The sequence below is a fragment of the Ursus arctos genome, unplaced genomic scaffold (genome assembly GCF_023065955.2).
Source record: "Ursus arctos isolate Adak ecotype North America unplaced genomic scaffold, UrsArc2.0 scaffold_20, whole genome shotgun sequence".
NCBI lineage: Eukaryota > Metazoa > Chordata > Mammalia > Carnivora > Ursidae > Ursus > Ursus arctos.
The window spans coordinates 46,978,460-46,992,468 of NW_026622875.1; the positions used below are offsets into that span (position 1 = coordinate 46,978,460).

Sequence of the window (14,009 nt, forward strand, 5' to 3'; positions counted from 1 at the left end):
ACTTAACTCTCCCATTTTACAGATGAGTAACTGAGGCATGGAGCAATTAGGTAACTAGCCCAAGCTCACGTCGCTGGTGAATGGTGCAGCCTGTTCACGCGTTCCTACACTCCCTCTCCAGTAAATCTCTTGTGCTCCTCCTGTTCTGAAGGGCTCCGGGCCCATTTCTTGCAGGAATTTTGCTCCATTGGACTCTGTTTAGCCCTCTGACAATGCTGGGCACACCTTGTTTTGTAGGCCAGTTATTGTGTCTGGGTCCCCGCCAGACTTCCAGCTCTCTGGCTCTCCAGCTGCAGCACGGATGAGAGAGCAGATTCGGAGCTGGGTCCCCGGCCCTGAGCTCAGCTTCACCAGAAGCGGCACAGGGAGAGGGAGACTGGGCACTGCCCTTCGGGAGGCTGCACGTGACCTCAAGGACTCTCAACACCACCAGAACATGGCAGGGGAGCCAGGGAAGAAAGGCCATTGGGGGCATGCGGTCAGGGAAGCTTCCTGGAGGAGGCAGCAGGCTCAGGAAGTTGAGAAGGGAGTGACAGGCAAGAAAATGCTAGCGATCTGGAGAGCCTGCTGTCTCTGTGTGCGTACCCCAGAGAGGTCACACAGGCCCCACCACTCATGTCCCCAGGCCTGCAGAGATGCAGGGCCCTGGCTGGCTATGTGTGACCACCGGGGACTGCCACCTCAGCAAGCAAGAAAGCTTGCAGCCTGGGGTGGGAGGTGGTGGGGCAGGGCGGGGGGCTTCTGCTGTGCCATTTTATGGCCACGTGTACACTGACAGAGACACACAGACACGCGCTCCCAGACACAAAGAACGACAGATATACATGCAAATACACACACATGTGTGCTTACTTGGACGTAGAAAGACCAGACACAAGCAAACAAAGGCACAGAGAGACACATGCAAGTCACAGACACACATGCGTAGACAGGAGCGGGCATACCACAGATATTCACACACACGCACACATGCTTCCACTAACCAGCACACAGAGAGACACATGCAAGTCAGACACACATGCGTAGACAGGAGCGGGCATACCGCAGATATTCACACACACGCACACATGCTTCCACTAACCAGCACACAGAGAGACACGGCGCACCAGGCAGACGTATCCAGGCCTACAGAGACACATGCCCCTGACACACAGACACACTCAGAGTCTGACACGGTGCTTTACGGACCCCAGAGGCACAGGCAGCTCCAGACAACGTGGGCCAAGAGCACACGTCTGGATACGCATGAATGTGCGCAGAGCCCCACACAAGGTCACAGGCAGACTCACTACCCACAGCCCCATACTTGCCCTCCTCTGGATCCCAGGCCGTCTTCCTGGTGACAGGATGTTGGCACCCGACAGGTGCCCTGTGCCAGCAATGACCTCATTGGGATCACGAGGGTGGTTTGCCCTCAGGGCCTAGGAGGCACTGCAGTGGGGCCTAGATTCTGGGGTCTGGGCCTCTCTGGGCTGCCTGCAGTCCCAGATCCTACGGTGGGGGCCTGCCGAGGCCGGTCTGCCGAGTCTCCTGCCTCCCTGCCCTGGACGGTGGGGGGCGGTGCATAGGCAGTGGATGGTCTGGCCACCCCTCACCCAGGTCTTAGTCTGAAGGCCCCAGGAGACAGGGATCTGTTCTCCCTTGAGAGTTGGGGGAGGCAAAGGCCCTCTATGAGGCTACATACCCTCACTTACAGTGCAGGAGGCAGAGACTGTGGGCACCAGGGCCAAAAAAGAGGGGTTGCATAACTGTCAGCCTCAGAGAGGTGACAGGAGACTGGGGAGCCTGGGAGATGTAAAGATGCTCCCTACTCCTGAGCAAGGCTGTTACATAACTGCAAGTTTGGCCTCAGGGAGGTGACCTGGTGGGGAGGCCCAGAGCAGACACAGGCACCCAACTGCTCCAGCCCTTCTCCACCCTCGGGGGCCTCGAGCTCCATACCCACCCCCACTCCTCATGAGCAGTCTGCCTAGGCAGCCTCTCTGCTTCTCCACGTCCTGCCCACCCTTCAGAACCTGGCGCAAGGGTACCTTTCAAAGGAAGCTCTCTGTAATTCCTCCCATTCCCCCCATTCCTCCCTGGGGCTGCTGTTCCAAGTGCGGGGCACGGGGCGGGGGAGTGGGGAGTAGAGGGTGCTGTCTGTCGTTGGATGGGATGGTCCTGCCGGCTCTGGGAGGCGGGGCAGCCTTGGCCCGAGGCACCACCGTTCACACCACGAGGCTGGAGCTCTCCCACGGCCCCCCAGGAGGATTTGCCGGGCCCCCATGTGCTAAGCCTCTAAGTTCGACTGTGACTCGTCTCATCAGCCGGACCATGAGCGAGCTGATGGTTCATCTGGCCTGCTGAAGGTGGGCGGGGATGGGGAGGGACTCGTGTGTGCACAGGGGCCGGTGCGCATGGTGGCGCCTCTGGAGTAGAGCCTGGGCTTGGGAGGAAGGAGCCGGGCCTCAGAACCCCCAACCTACTGTGTTCTCCTTAACAGCAGGGAACTCCCCGACCTGGGGCAGGTGATGGGATCAGAGAGGGCTATTAGGGCTTCCTGCTGCCTTCTGGTCCCCCAGCTTCTCCCAGCATCCTCTCCATGGTGCCATCCCTATCCGACACGTGTGGGAGGGATGTGCCTGGATCTGGGTGCACACTGTGATGAGAAGCAGGGCTCCCCGGGGGTCCGGGGCCCTCTCTTCCTGCTGGGCCTCACCTGCTGTGTCGTTCTCCAGCTGGGCTTCCTCCAGGCACCTCTTGCGTTGCACCTCGATCATCCGCAGATGGTAACATTCCTCCTCCCACTGCAGGTTGGTTGCCTGGCCACCCTGGGGGACAAAGACAGGGAGGGGACGCGTCATCCTCATCAGCGGCCTACCACTCATCCACAGACTCCAGGAACATGAGGCCCAACAAGGCCTGTCACTTGACTGACTCAAGTTCCAGACGGAACCCCAATCCCAACCCCAGACTAAAACCCGACCCGGACCTGGATCGGACCCAGAACACTTGTCCGCTGTCCCCAAAGCCGGGTCTGCCTTGAGGGCCCTGTCATGGCTTCCTGGTGGCTTCCAATAGTGCTGCAGCGATAACTTGGTCTTTTTGGGGGGTGGGGGTGCACTATGGCACTACTCTGGACGAAGGCTGGACGGCCTCTCCATGGGGCCCAGAGCTGGCCCTCGGGACTGGGCCACCCTCCAGTCTGGGTTGGGAGTCCTGGGGCCTTGCCTCAGTTTCTCTGGATAAGTGGGGCCCAGCTAGTGCTACCTGGTTATGAGGACTTGGTCCCTGGAGCCAGGCCTGGGAGGAATCGAGGAGTCTGGCTGCAGCTTCCAGGCTCTGTTCCCATTCTGGGAGCCTGTGCTCAGTCTCCTGGGTCACGAGGCTGGGAAGGGGACACTGGCCCTCCTCGCCCAGACTTCACCTGCTTTCTTCTTAGCTTCTAAACAATTCAAGCTGTATCAGATCTAATGAAGGAGGGGAGGTTTCAGGAAATAAGAGAGGCCCCTCTAGGATGGCTTGCCATCCCACCACAGCTCCTCTGCTCAGCCCCTGACCCTGGGAGGTGGGGAGAAGGGATAGGAAGGCCCACGCCTCCCACCTCCCGTTTCCTGCACCCTAGCTAGGGATCAGGGATGGAACCAGACCTGCGTGCTGGCGTGGGGGGTGGGCGGGCACTGGCATTGGGGCCAACATGTGAGTACGGGTGATGGCTGCCCAGGGACGGCCAGGAAAAAAACAGGTCTTGGGAACCACTGGGTGGGCAAGGGCAGGTGAAGACCTCCATGGAGGAATCGCTGAGCTGGTGGAAACTTCTGTGGGTCTCATTGGCTTTAGGGAAGTGGCTGCCACCTCTGGGCAACCACATACCAGTTTCCTACTCCCTGCTCAGGGATGAGAATGCCACACAGTTCCCCAGCAGGGCCGTTGGAGAAAGTTCGGCAATGCAGCTCCAGAATCAAATACTCTCAGTGTCTCTTCCAATTTGTCCCTCCTGCCCTGGGACAAGGTCCTCATTCCCTCAAACAGGCCTCAAGCCCCTCCCCTGCTGACTCAAAGGTGTGTTGCAGTGGGGCTATGGGGGAGAGCATGTCCTTCCCTCTGGCCTGCAACCAAAGGCGCAACTTTGACCACCGTTCTAAGTCAGGTGACCCCACAGGGGGAGAAGTATCCCAGGTGCCAGAGAGCTCTCCACTGCTACAGAGGAAGGGGGTCCAAGCAGAAGCTGGAGAGCTCCGGCTCACGATGCCGCACAGCTGAGTCCCTTCCACTCAACACTCCTGTCCCTTGTGGAGGCCTTGATGGAGCCTCATTGTCACGGAGGGCCTCAGTGTCCAACTTTCCCGTACACGCCACAGATGGCCTGGCCCAGGTGCAAGGGAAGGCCTCAGGGTCCAGGGTGCCTCTCAGACTTCCCAGCACCCAGACCTCACCCGCCCATGTGCCATGGGCCTGGAAGCCCCACAGGGAACCCGGGGTCCCTCTTGGACTGTTAACTTTATCAGCCAATGGAGGTAACAACATGAGCTAGGAAATCACTTAACATGTGGCACATGGAAAGTAACACAGGTCTATTGTGGAGCAGGATATGGTTATTCGTATAACTGTTTCAAAGAAAATACGTGGGATTGGAAGGAAATGTGCTCTGCTCCCTCTTTGGGGTCACATGCTTCCCTTCTTGCCCAAAAGCATTACTCAGACTGAAACACTAGAGACGCTCTGTCTTCAGGGATCTGTGGCCGGCTCATGCTGCTCAAGCATGGGAAGAGGGTGGCCAAAGGACCCCAGAGGTGACTTCTGGAAGAAGAACCCGGGGACTGGCTCATGTCCCACCGTCGGTCTGTCTTGCTTGTCCGGAACACACTTCTCCCCCTACTGCCCTCCGGCAACACAGTTTGTTCTGCCTTCCGGCCCCCTCCCAGCCTTGCCTGTGTCTCCTGCCCATTCTCCCCCCTCTCCCCGCTCCCCACAACACGAACATGGAATAGATGGTAGTGGACATCTGTTGGTGCTGCCCTCTACAATCCTTTACCCTCCTCTGATGCCATGTCCTCATCTCTATCTGGGAAACCACCTCCTTCTCTGCTCCTAGTTCTTGGGGTTCTGATGAACCGTCTTCTACAAGATGAACGCATGACCAGACTTGAGCCCAACCGAGCATTCCTGGCCTTAGTGCCTGGCGCACGGTCCAAGTCAGGCTGTTCAGAGCCAGCATGCTCATTCCTGGGACTTTGGATTAAGTGACTAGACAAGTAGATTTGGTCTTTCCAACTAGACTGGAAACCTCCAAGGGTACCGAGGTTGGAACTACCGCTATCATCTTGTTACTTTTTGTGTTACTGTGGAACACAGTGCTGAAGGCCACACGGTAAGGCCTGAATAAAGAGATGGAGAAAAACTGGGTCCTCCTGACATTAACCGATGTAGCCATGCCTGAAAGTAGCCGTGTTTCCAGCAACATGAGTCAGTATCTTTCTTTATGGCTTGAGTCAGTTGAGTTTTCTATCCCTGTAACCAAAAAAGTCCAGACTTGTGCTCTGAGGACAGGACAGTGGATGCCCTCATTTGCTGGGTCCTTTTTTTCTTTTTCTTTCTTTCTTCCTTTTTTTTTTTTTTTTTTTTTTTTGAGAGAGTACGCAAGTCAGGGAGAGGGGCAGAGAGAGAGGGAGAGAGAGAATCTCAAGCAGCCTCCATGCCCAGGGTGGAGCCAACGCAGGGCTCGATCTCACAACCCTGAGATCACAGACCTGAAACCAACTGAGCCACCTAGGCACCCCTTTGCTGGGTCCTCTTAAGCCAGAGCTGTGGCCATGCTGTTTGCCAAGAGATAATCCTTTTTCAATCACCAAGGGCATCATAGGGTTCCTGGCAGCTTCTGCTTACCACTCTCTGACAGTGGAAGGCTACTGGGTCAACTTCTCTAGCCAACTCTGCCCACCGCATCTAGCAGCATAGCCACAAAGCCTTTCCTGAGGGGCAGTTTGTGTGTGGGGGGGCAGGAGGCCCCGGGGTAATCTGGCAGTGTGGGCTATCTCTGAATAAAGTGAGGGTAGTTTGGAAGATGAGCTCTGTCTTCACCCCAGTTTAGCTGAGTGTTAGACCCCACCTGCCGAAGGGTAGAGGAAAGAGAGACCCAAAGAGGGACCTGAGATCCCCTAGCAAGTGCACATTCCTTGATGGGACCTGCATCTCTGACCACTAGTCTGGACTGCATCAATCCCTCTCCATGACCTTGCCTTGGGCCATCTGGTCTGCCATTGCTCTTTGGGGGCCAGGGCCAGGGCAGCTCCCTGTAGCCCTTATCACTGAGGAATTCAGGCAGACTTTGAACTTCCTCTTCCACTTATTTCCCTATGCTAAACATCCTCATTATCCCTCTGGACTCCAGACACACTAAGCTGGAAAATTCCCAGCCAGATACAGCCAAGTCTACTGATTCTAGGAAAGGGTTCCAGGGTGGGATATAGCTGGGGTTTGGGCTTCATAGAGAATGGGTAGTAGAGGTGTGTCTTTGAAGAGGTGTAAATTTGACCATTAGAGGTGGAGTAAGAACATTCCAGAAAGTAGGAGCAGTGTGTACAGAAGCATGGAGGTATGAAAACACCTAATACACACAAGGTTGCAAATACAAGGTGTGGCTACAGCAAGGGGTCCTGAGGCATCAGGAGACAAGTTGTGGGACATAGGCAGGGACCAGGCCTCATCAGTTCCTGCCTGGAACAGTGTACTAGCTTTCAGCCCCACCACCTGCCACCCAAGCTCCCCAGGGCCTAGGAGTCGAAGCCCATACTTCAAAACTGGCATTCAAGGCCCTCCCTATTTCCACTACTGCCTACATTTCCTGACTTGTGTCCTGATGCCCCATGTGGAGAGGAGAAAGGAGGGCTTTCTCTCAAGCCCTCACCAATTCCCCTGCTGGGCTGAGCTCCAATGAGCTTCAAGTCACCTGATCTTGTGGGTGGGTTGAGGTGGGAGTTCCAGGCCAGATGGAGCCCCCAGCACCTTCTCTATCACAGGAGTTCCTAAGCCCAGAAGAGGAGACCCGGGCAAGAGTGAGGAAGTCGGTAGCCTCCCTTGCACCTGGGTCCTCTTCCGTCCCTGCCACGGTACTGGCTGGATGTGGGAGGTGATGGACTGGATGTTGGCAGGAGAATCCTGAGTCTTTGGTTGGGGGCAGGGATTAACTGAGTCTCGTTAATTCTGCCTGCTTACCTGGGTCCCTCCTCTCTATCCTCACCATGAGGGGCTTGGGAGAAAGCCCTGCTATCTCCTCCAAGTGGGGTTCCCTGAGGTCTGGGATAGGGTGCAGAGGCTGGGAGTTGTGGCTGTTAGACTACGGGCTCCCCCATCACCAGCTCATATCCCATGATTTATTAGAGCCTCCCTCCCATTGAAATAATGGGGCAACACAGTGACAAGGGGAAACTGAGGACCCTGAGAGAAAGCAGTGTGGCCAAAGGTGTGCAGGACCCCAGCCCAGCTTCCCAAGCTGTGCCCTTCATTCTGGCTTTTGTGTTTGAGCTGGTAAGGAGATGGAGAGGGTGCAGTGGGGAGAGGAGGAGGAGACAGAGGCAGCAGGGAGGAGGGGGGGCGCAGGAAGATGAAGTAAATCGTGGGATCCAGAAGTCACAGAAAAGAGGAGAAACACACTCCCAGCTTCGCAGAGGGCACTCCAAGAAGTTGAAATAAGGCCTCATCCTGTTGGGAAGGGGCACAAGGGAGATAGCCGGGGTGACGGGAACATGGGCTAGCTTGATCTCGGTGGTGGCTGCCCAGGTGTGCACATGTGTGACAACTCCCCGAGCGGTCACTGCAGATTTGTTCATTTTACGAATTAAAAAATGTCTCTACAGTCCTGGGGCAGCCCGCAGCAGGCTCTGGCTGCCTTGCGAGAAGCGAGCCCTCTTGGTGAACTGGCAGGGCCTAGTTAAGTCCACAGGTTCCAGAATCAGACTGCCCGCCACTTCCTGGCTGGCTGACCTTGGGCAAGTCTCCCCACCTCATCTGTAAAATGGGGACAATGACAGCACCGTCTACTTCCAGGGCTGTGTCTAGGGGCACATGTCAAGAACACCAGGGGACTGCCAAGAAAGGTTAGCGGTCATGGCCGTCTGCATCTGGACCCAGGCCTCGCCACAGCCTGGACGTGCTGCAGAATGCCAGGCAGTCTGAAGGTCCCACCGGCTGCCATGCGGCTGCTGTGCCCACCAGAGGGGAAGTCTCGAGTCGGGCATTCCCTCATCCCCTACTGCCATCCGATTTCTTCCCCCTTCCTGTATTTTTACATCCTTTTGCCAATAGTCTGAAGCCTCCCCTTTCTGAATATCCAAATTTTGCCAATCACACTTCTTCCTGGGAGAGGCTGAACTCCGGGTGGTAACTGGGGGGGGGAGGGCGGTGGGCAGGAGTACGACAAAGAGACACAGGGATGCAGCTTTCGGCTTGGGGCTAGAAAGAACTTTCCACAGCTCAGGGTGGTCCCAGGACAAGGGCTCTCATTATTAGAATCCAAGCTTAAAGATGTTCCGTTTGGGGTTAAGCCTGGCTCCACCTAAGGGCCCCTCCTGCGGGGTGTCCTTAAGGCCATGAAGCCTCTTGGGCATTCTTTGTAGAGGATCACGGGGGCAATGGTCAGCGAAGCAGGAGAGCAGGGACTCAGGTTGAAATCCTTTGCCTCTTGAAAGCCATCCTGGGCACTCCGGGGGAAAGAGGACTCAGTTTCCACACACGGTGCCCGGGGCGATGGGCCACCTGCAGAGAGCCGAGAGCTAGTGCTGGCGGAGGCTTCCATAAAGAGTCGGTTGGTGACCTCTTCCCCTCTTCTGAGGACCGGCTGTGCAGGAAGAACTTGTTTTTCAGATATCAGGAGGCACTTCCTGAGAGATAGGGACCCTCACATCATGAGCCACATGAAACTGGGGTACAGATAAAGACTGGGCCCTGTCCAGGGAAGGGCTGGATGCTAACCCACCCACCCGCTCGCTGTACAGGCTTATCGCAACCCAGGCCAGAAGGATCCTTGCAGGCAGACCCAAATCCCCAATAATATCACCACTCAGCTTGCGGTGCTGGATCAGATGCTGCTGGGGGATATTTGAACGTAAGATGTCGAGGAATGCCCGTTCATCTCGTTAGGTGTGGTGGCGGTGTCGTGGTGATATAGGAAAATGTCCTTTGGTTTTAGAGCTGCATCTTAAAAGAATGTGTGCTGCGAGGTCATAATGTCTGTAACTGATGTTAAAATACTTCGGCCAAAAAAAGGGAAATGATGCAAATATTAATTGTTACAGATTATCGGTAGTCAAACGTAGGGACTGGGAGGGGACGAGCACTGGATGTTCCTACACCGCCGTTTTGCTGACATCACCCCAAGGATTGGATATTTGCAAGCTTGTTATATTATTCTCTCTCTCGTTTATATGTTTGAAAAATTTTCTCACATTAAAAAGTTAATTTAAAAAACCCATAATGTGGTGGAGAGATGAAGTGGTGTTTCTGTTACTTCTGAAATACATCTAAGGTGTGTGAGCAACTTTGCACATATTACACATTTGTGTTGGGAAGTCCAACTGGGGAGGGCAGAGTGTGGGAGGTTGAGCAGTAAAGTCAGGGAGAGAAGGACAGGGCTTCATCTAATCCCCTGGCCCCATACCCACATTCCTGGCCAGATGGGCCACAGCGAGGGGTCCCTGTAAGTGGCAGGCTCGGCATAAGCTGGGTTGCCACTGAGGCTGCCCACCGTGTGAGGAGGCCTGTTGCCTACCTTCCAGCCTTCCCTGAGATGACCCATCACCTACCTGGGCCTGGAGCCTCACCCCCACATTGCCCGGCTACCTCATGAAGACACCCCTGTCCCCAGGGCTCCCGAGCTGAGGAACAAATGAAGAGATGGCTTATCCCAGGTCACATAGCACTCGGTCCTCCCTGAAGTCTCGTGGAAGTCCTGACTGGAGGACCAAGCCCCTTTCACAGAGTCCTGAGGCTCAGGGGGAGACTGTGCCCCAGTCCCATGGTGGAGATGGCCTCCAGCCCAGCCCTCTCTTCCCATTTCTCCTGCACCGGGGGTGGGGGGGGGACGCAAGAGTCCCACCGTCCCTTTTGTGATGAGGAAACTGAGGCCCTTCCACAGAGATCAAACATGTTCTCAAGGGTAACTGGCCATTGCCATAGAGTAAGGTGAGGACCAGGTCTCATGGGCTCCAGAAATGTCAGGGAGGGCTGAGACTCAGGGCACCAGGATGGGAGGCTGGAAACTTTCGAGGGGAGGTCACTCTTCTAGTACGGTCCCCTAGGAGCCCTGCGTGGGCCTGAGGTTGTCACTCAGCTCGAGGAGGAGGCCTGACCCCCATGGCTACATGTTTCCTAAACCCCACAAGGTTGTCTGCTGGGGTCCAAGAGGGCCTGGCCAGTGGTGGACAGTCTCTGGAGAGGCTAAAAGCAGATGGCCAGGGCAGGATGCCTATGGCAGACTGAGCCCTTTGGGAGCAGGTGGCCAGCAGCCAGCCACAGAGAGGAGTTAGGAGGAGCCAAACCTTTCACAACCCCTGGGCCATCCCAGCTTCTGGCAGGGGGAGGGGGTGTGTGGTGGAGCTGGGGGCTTCTTCCTCCTTCTGGGATCAGGCCCACTGGTCCTGCCAACAGAGGCTCTTTTATAGTTTCTGGTGGAAGGTTGGCCCATTAAGCCAAAGTCTTTACGGCACTATCCTGCCTCCCCCAGGGAGCATTCCCTGACTGCTCCTTTCAGCAACCCTTGCCTCAGTGCTGGGTTCTTCCTCCTGGGCCACTGGCTTTGCTCTCCCCGATCAGCCTAAGAATCTTTCCAGGGCAGGACCTGGGTCTGCTCATTCTCTGACACCCCTCCCCCTGTCCCTGGCCTGGGCATTGCCCTGAGCAGTTCTGCTACCAGTGAGGAGCCCCTGTGCCGGCTGTCCAGGGGGTAGGGGCAGTGGAAGGCCTGACAGGTGGCCTTGGGGCAGACTTCCTCTTCTGAGACACTAGAGGTTTTCTTTCCTTTTTTTGCTTCCCTGTTCAGAGATTTCCCCTTTCCTGACTGAGGTCAGGGCACCATAAACAGGAATGATAAGGCCTTGGGCCTTTACACTGAACTTTGCAGCTGCCATTTTACAGCTCTGATAACGTCAGCCCCCCTCAACCCTGAGTCTGGCTGGAGCGGGATTGCCTGGTGTCCATTCAGTGTGGGAGCTGGTGGGGAGGAGGGAGAAGTGGAGAAGGATGTGGGGACTCCTTCATTCCAGGCTGCCCTCACCCAGTCCTGGGTGAGTCCTTTCTCCTCCCACTGCAGGCCCAGCCCTGCACGGGGCTGTGGGGGACAGCGAGGATGACAGACCTCAGCCCTTGATCCCGTGGGACGGTCAGATAAGCCCAGGCTGGGAGGTGGGTAGGGCTGAAAGGTGAGGTCAGAGTGGGAAGGGCTGAGTGGGCTGGAGCAATCAGGGAAGGCTGTCTGGAGGAGGTGATGGAGTAGAGTGTTAAATGAATATCATGTGGAAAGACAGGGGAGGGCAAGCATTGGAGGAGACAGGCTTGGACTGCCTCAGGAGGTGGGGGCAGATGTGGTGGAGAAGGAAAGAGACCCTGCTGAAAGCACCCTGCCAATGGGCTGAGAAGCCTCCAAGGCTGGGGAATGGGGTACCAGTCGTGGTCCCAAGAACTGTGGCTGATCCGAGGAGAATCGGGGTGGTCAGAGCCCAGTGGGGTGAGCCAGAAGGCTGTGGGTAAGGCCTGGAAGCTCCACGACACTGAGGGGCCCTGAGTGGTGCCAGAGCTGTGGAGCTGTGGCCTCAGGGCCAGAAGCGGGTGAGGCTTTGAGTGCTCAGGAGGTGGGTCTCATGCCTCTCAGCGGCAGGAGGGGAGGCTCCCACCAACTTTATGAAGTTCTGCTCCCAGGAGAGGCAATGAGCTTCTTGTCCCCAGGATGTCAAGACATTAGCTAGACAGAAACACAGAGATTCCTGCTTTGGTGGAGGTGATGGTAAGGGAGGTAATCATGGGACAGAAGAGACTAGGTGATCAACATACTCTACCCACCCACCAGCCAACCTGGAGCTGGGGTCAGCCCTGGGACCCGCTTGGGTTTTAGGCTCTGATTAAGCAACAACCCCAGATTCCTCAAGCCCTGGGGTAGGGAGAGACAGAAAATCAACCTCAGTCCAGTCCAGGGCTGATTAGTGGGGGACAGGTGTCTTTGGGACTTATTTTGCCCATCTGGAAAATAGGGTTGGGTGGAATCCTGAGGTCTTCCCTTATCTTGGAGGGAGATGATCCATGCGTCTCCTGCCTGAATCAGCATCTGCCCTGCAGGCGAGCCACCCACAGCCACACACGAGGGCACAGCCACACAGGGGGCTCGCGGGCACACATGCATCAAAGGCATACACACACCTATGTGGGGATGAAGTAGAAGAGGGAGGAAGAGGACGCCAAGGTTTCTTGGCTGTGTGCACCTTGCTCAGCTTTCTCCAAGCACATGTCTGGCCCTTCCTCATAAGCACCACCCTCAACCTCTCACTGCCCACCACCTTCCACTTCGGGCTCTTGCCTTTCAGCTCTGCTCAGTTGGGAGGGCACAGGAAGGGCCTGCCTGTCAGCCACCTTATCCCAAAAGCCCCTTCCCAGCGCTGGGTCTGCTGCTGAAACGTCACTCCTACACGTAGCGCACAAAGCCCCACCGCTACCTCCAGACGGGCACAGCACACAACGACGACCCCCATAGACTCCCTCTCTGCCACCCACCGTTTACCAGGACTTCCATTTCAACCGACCACAGTCTCCGACCCTGCACCCACTGACTTCCCCGCCCCACGCACAACGCAGCCACTACACCTAAGGCAAGTTTATGGAGCACGCTCTCTCCTGGCGCCCCTCCACCGGTGTCCCAGATCGCCGCTCTGAGCGGGCTCTCAGCAGCGCTGGGAGGGACCGGGAGCGATCAGGACCCCACCCCTCGGGTCTAGATCCGGTCAGAGGCTGAGCTGGGAGGCTAGACCCAGCGCTCCGTGCCCCTCATTCCCCTTACACAGACGTGCGCACAGACGGCCCGGCTCCCGCCGCCCCCACCCCACCCGCGGCGGCCGGGACTCTGGGCTGCCCGGCGGGCACTCACCGCGGGGCCGAGGGCGCAGGCGAGGGCGCTGGCCAGCACGCAGAGCCAGCGGGCGGGCGGCGGGCTGGTCCGGCGCATGGTCCGCCCTGAACCCGCGGCGGGCGGCCCGGAGCTGGGAGTAGGCGGGCAGGCGGCGCACCTCGCGGTGGACCGCAGGGAGCCCGGCAGAGTGGCGCGGTCGAGGTGGCCCCAGCGCGAAAACGCGTAGCTGGGTGCCGGAGGCGGGCCCCGGGGGCTCGTCTGACGGGCGGCGGGTCTAGCCAATGGATCGGCAGAGGCGGGGCCGCCGCTCAGGTGTGGGGCGGGGCTGGGGGCTCTCCCGCCAGTGGGGAGTCCCTACTCTCCCTCCGCGGATCCCCCCACGTCAGTCCTCAGTCACTAGGCATTCACAAGTCTTCACCCCTTCGGACCGCATCCTCGGGAGTCTCGAGACCCCAACACGCCGCATCCCTCTCTGCTTAGCCCGCAACGTTTCCAAGCGCCAGGATGCCATCTCCCACTCCCGCACGCCCCCTCAGCCCCACCCCAGTACGCTCTCCACGTCCACCTTCACAGCCACCTCCTCCAGGAAGCCTCCCTGCCAGCCTCCCCATTTCCATTTCTGCGCCTCGGAGGACTGGTGAGGGCGGGCCTGACTTCGAAACAGGACATGTCACTTTTTATCCCCCAGGCTGCGGCCTGCGTCCTGCGTAGGGTCCTAGGTTGTAAGCGACCCGGAGGTGGCGCACGTGGTTTAATCCATTTTCAATCGCCCCAGCTCATCCCTTGTCCCGACAGGCCGAGCGAGGGGAAACAAGAGCGCGAGTGAGGCCCGACTCTAGGTTCCTCGGTACCACCCCTGAGCCCAGGCGACATGGCAGGGCGCGCTTGGCACTGGCTATGCTCCCGGGCCCTTGACGACCAG

General features: G+C 57.4%; 1 protein-coding gene across 1 annotated transcript in view; it reads right to left on the reverse strand.

Annotated features, from left to right (window-relative positions):
* The window catches only part of VIPR1 (vasoactive intestinal peptide receptor 1), a 31,896-nt gene extending 18,584 nt beyond the window's left edge, over positions 1-13,312 (reverse strand). The window contains exons 1-2 of the mRNA XM_026496804.4: positions 13,106-13,312; positions 2,699-2,810 (exon numbers count right to left, since the gene is read on the reverse strand). Of these exons, the coding sequence (XP_026352589.2) occupies positions 2,699-2,810; positions 13,106-13,183 (190 nt within the window). The 5' untranslated portion in view covers positions 13,184-13,312. The remainder of the gene's footprint in view (positions 1-2,698; positions 2,811-13,105) is intronic.
* Positions 13,313-14,009: the final 697 nt, after the last annotated feature.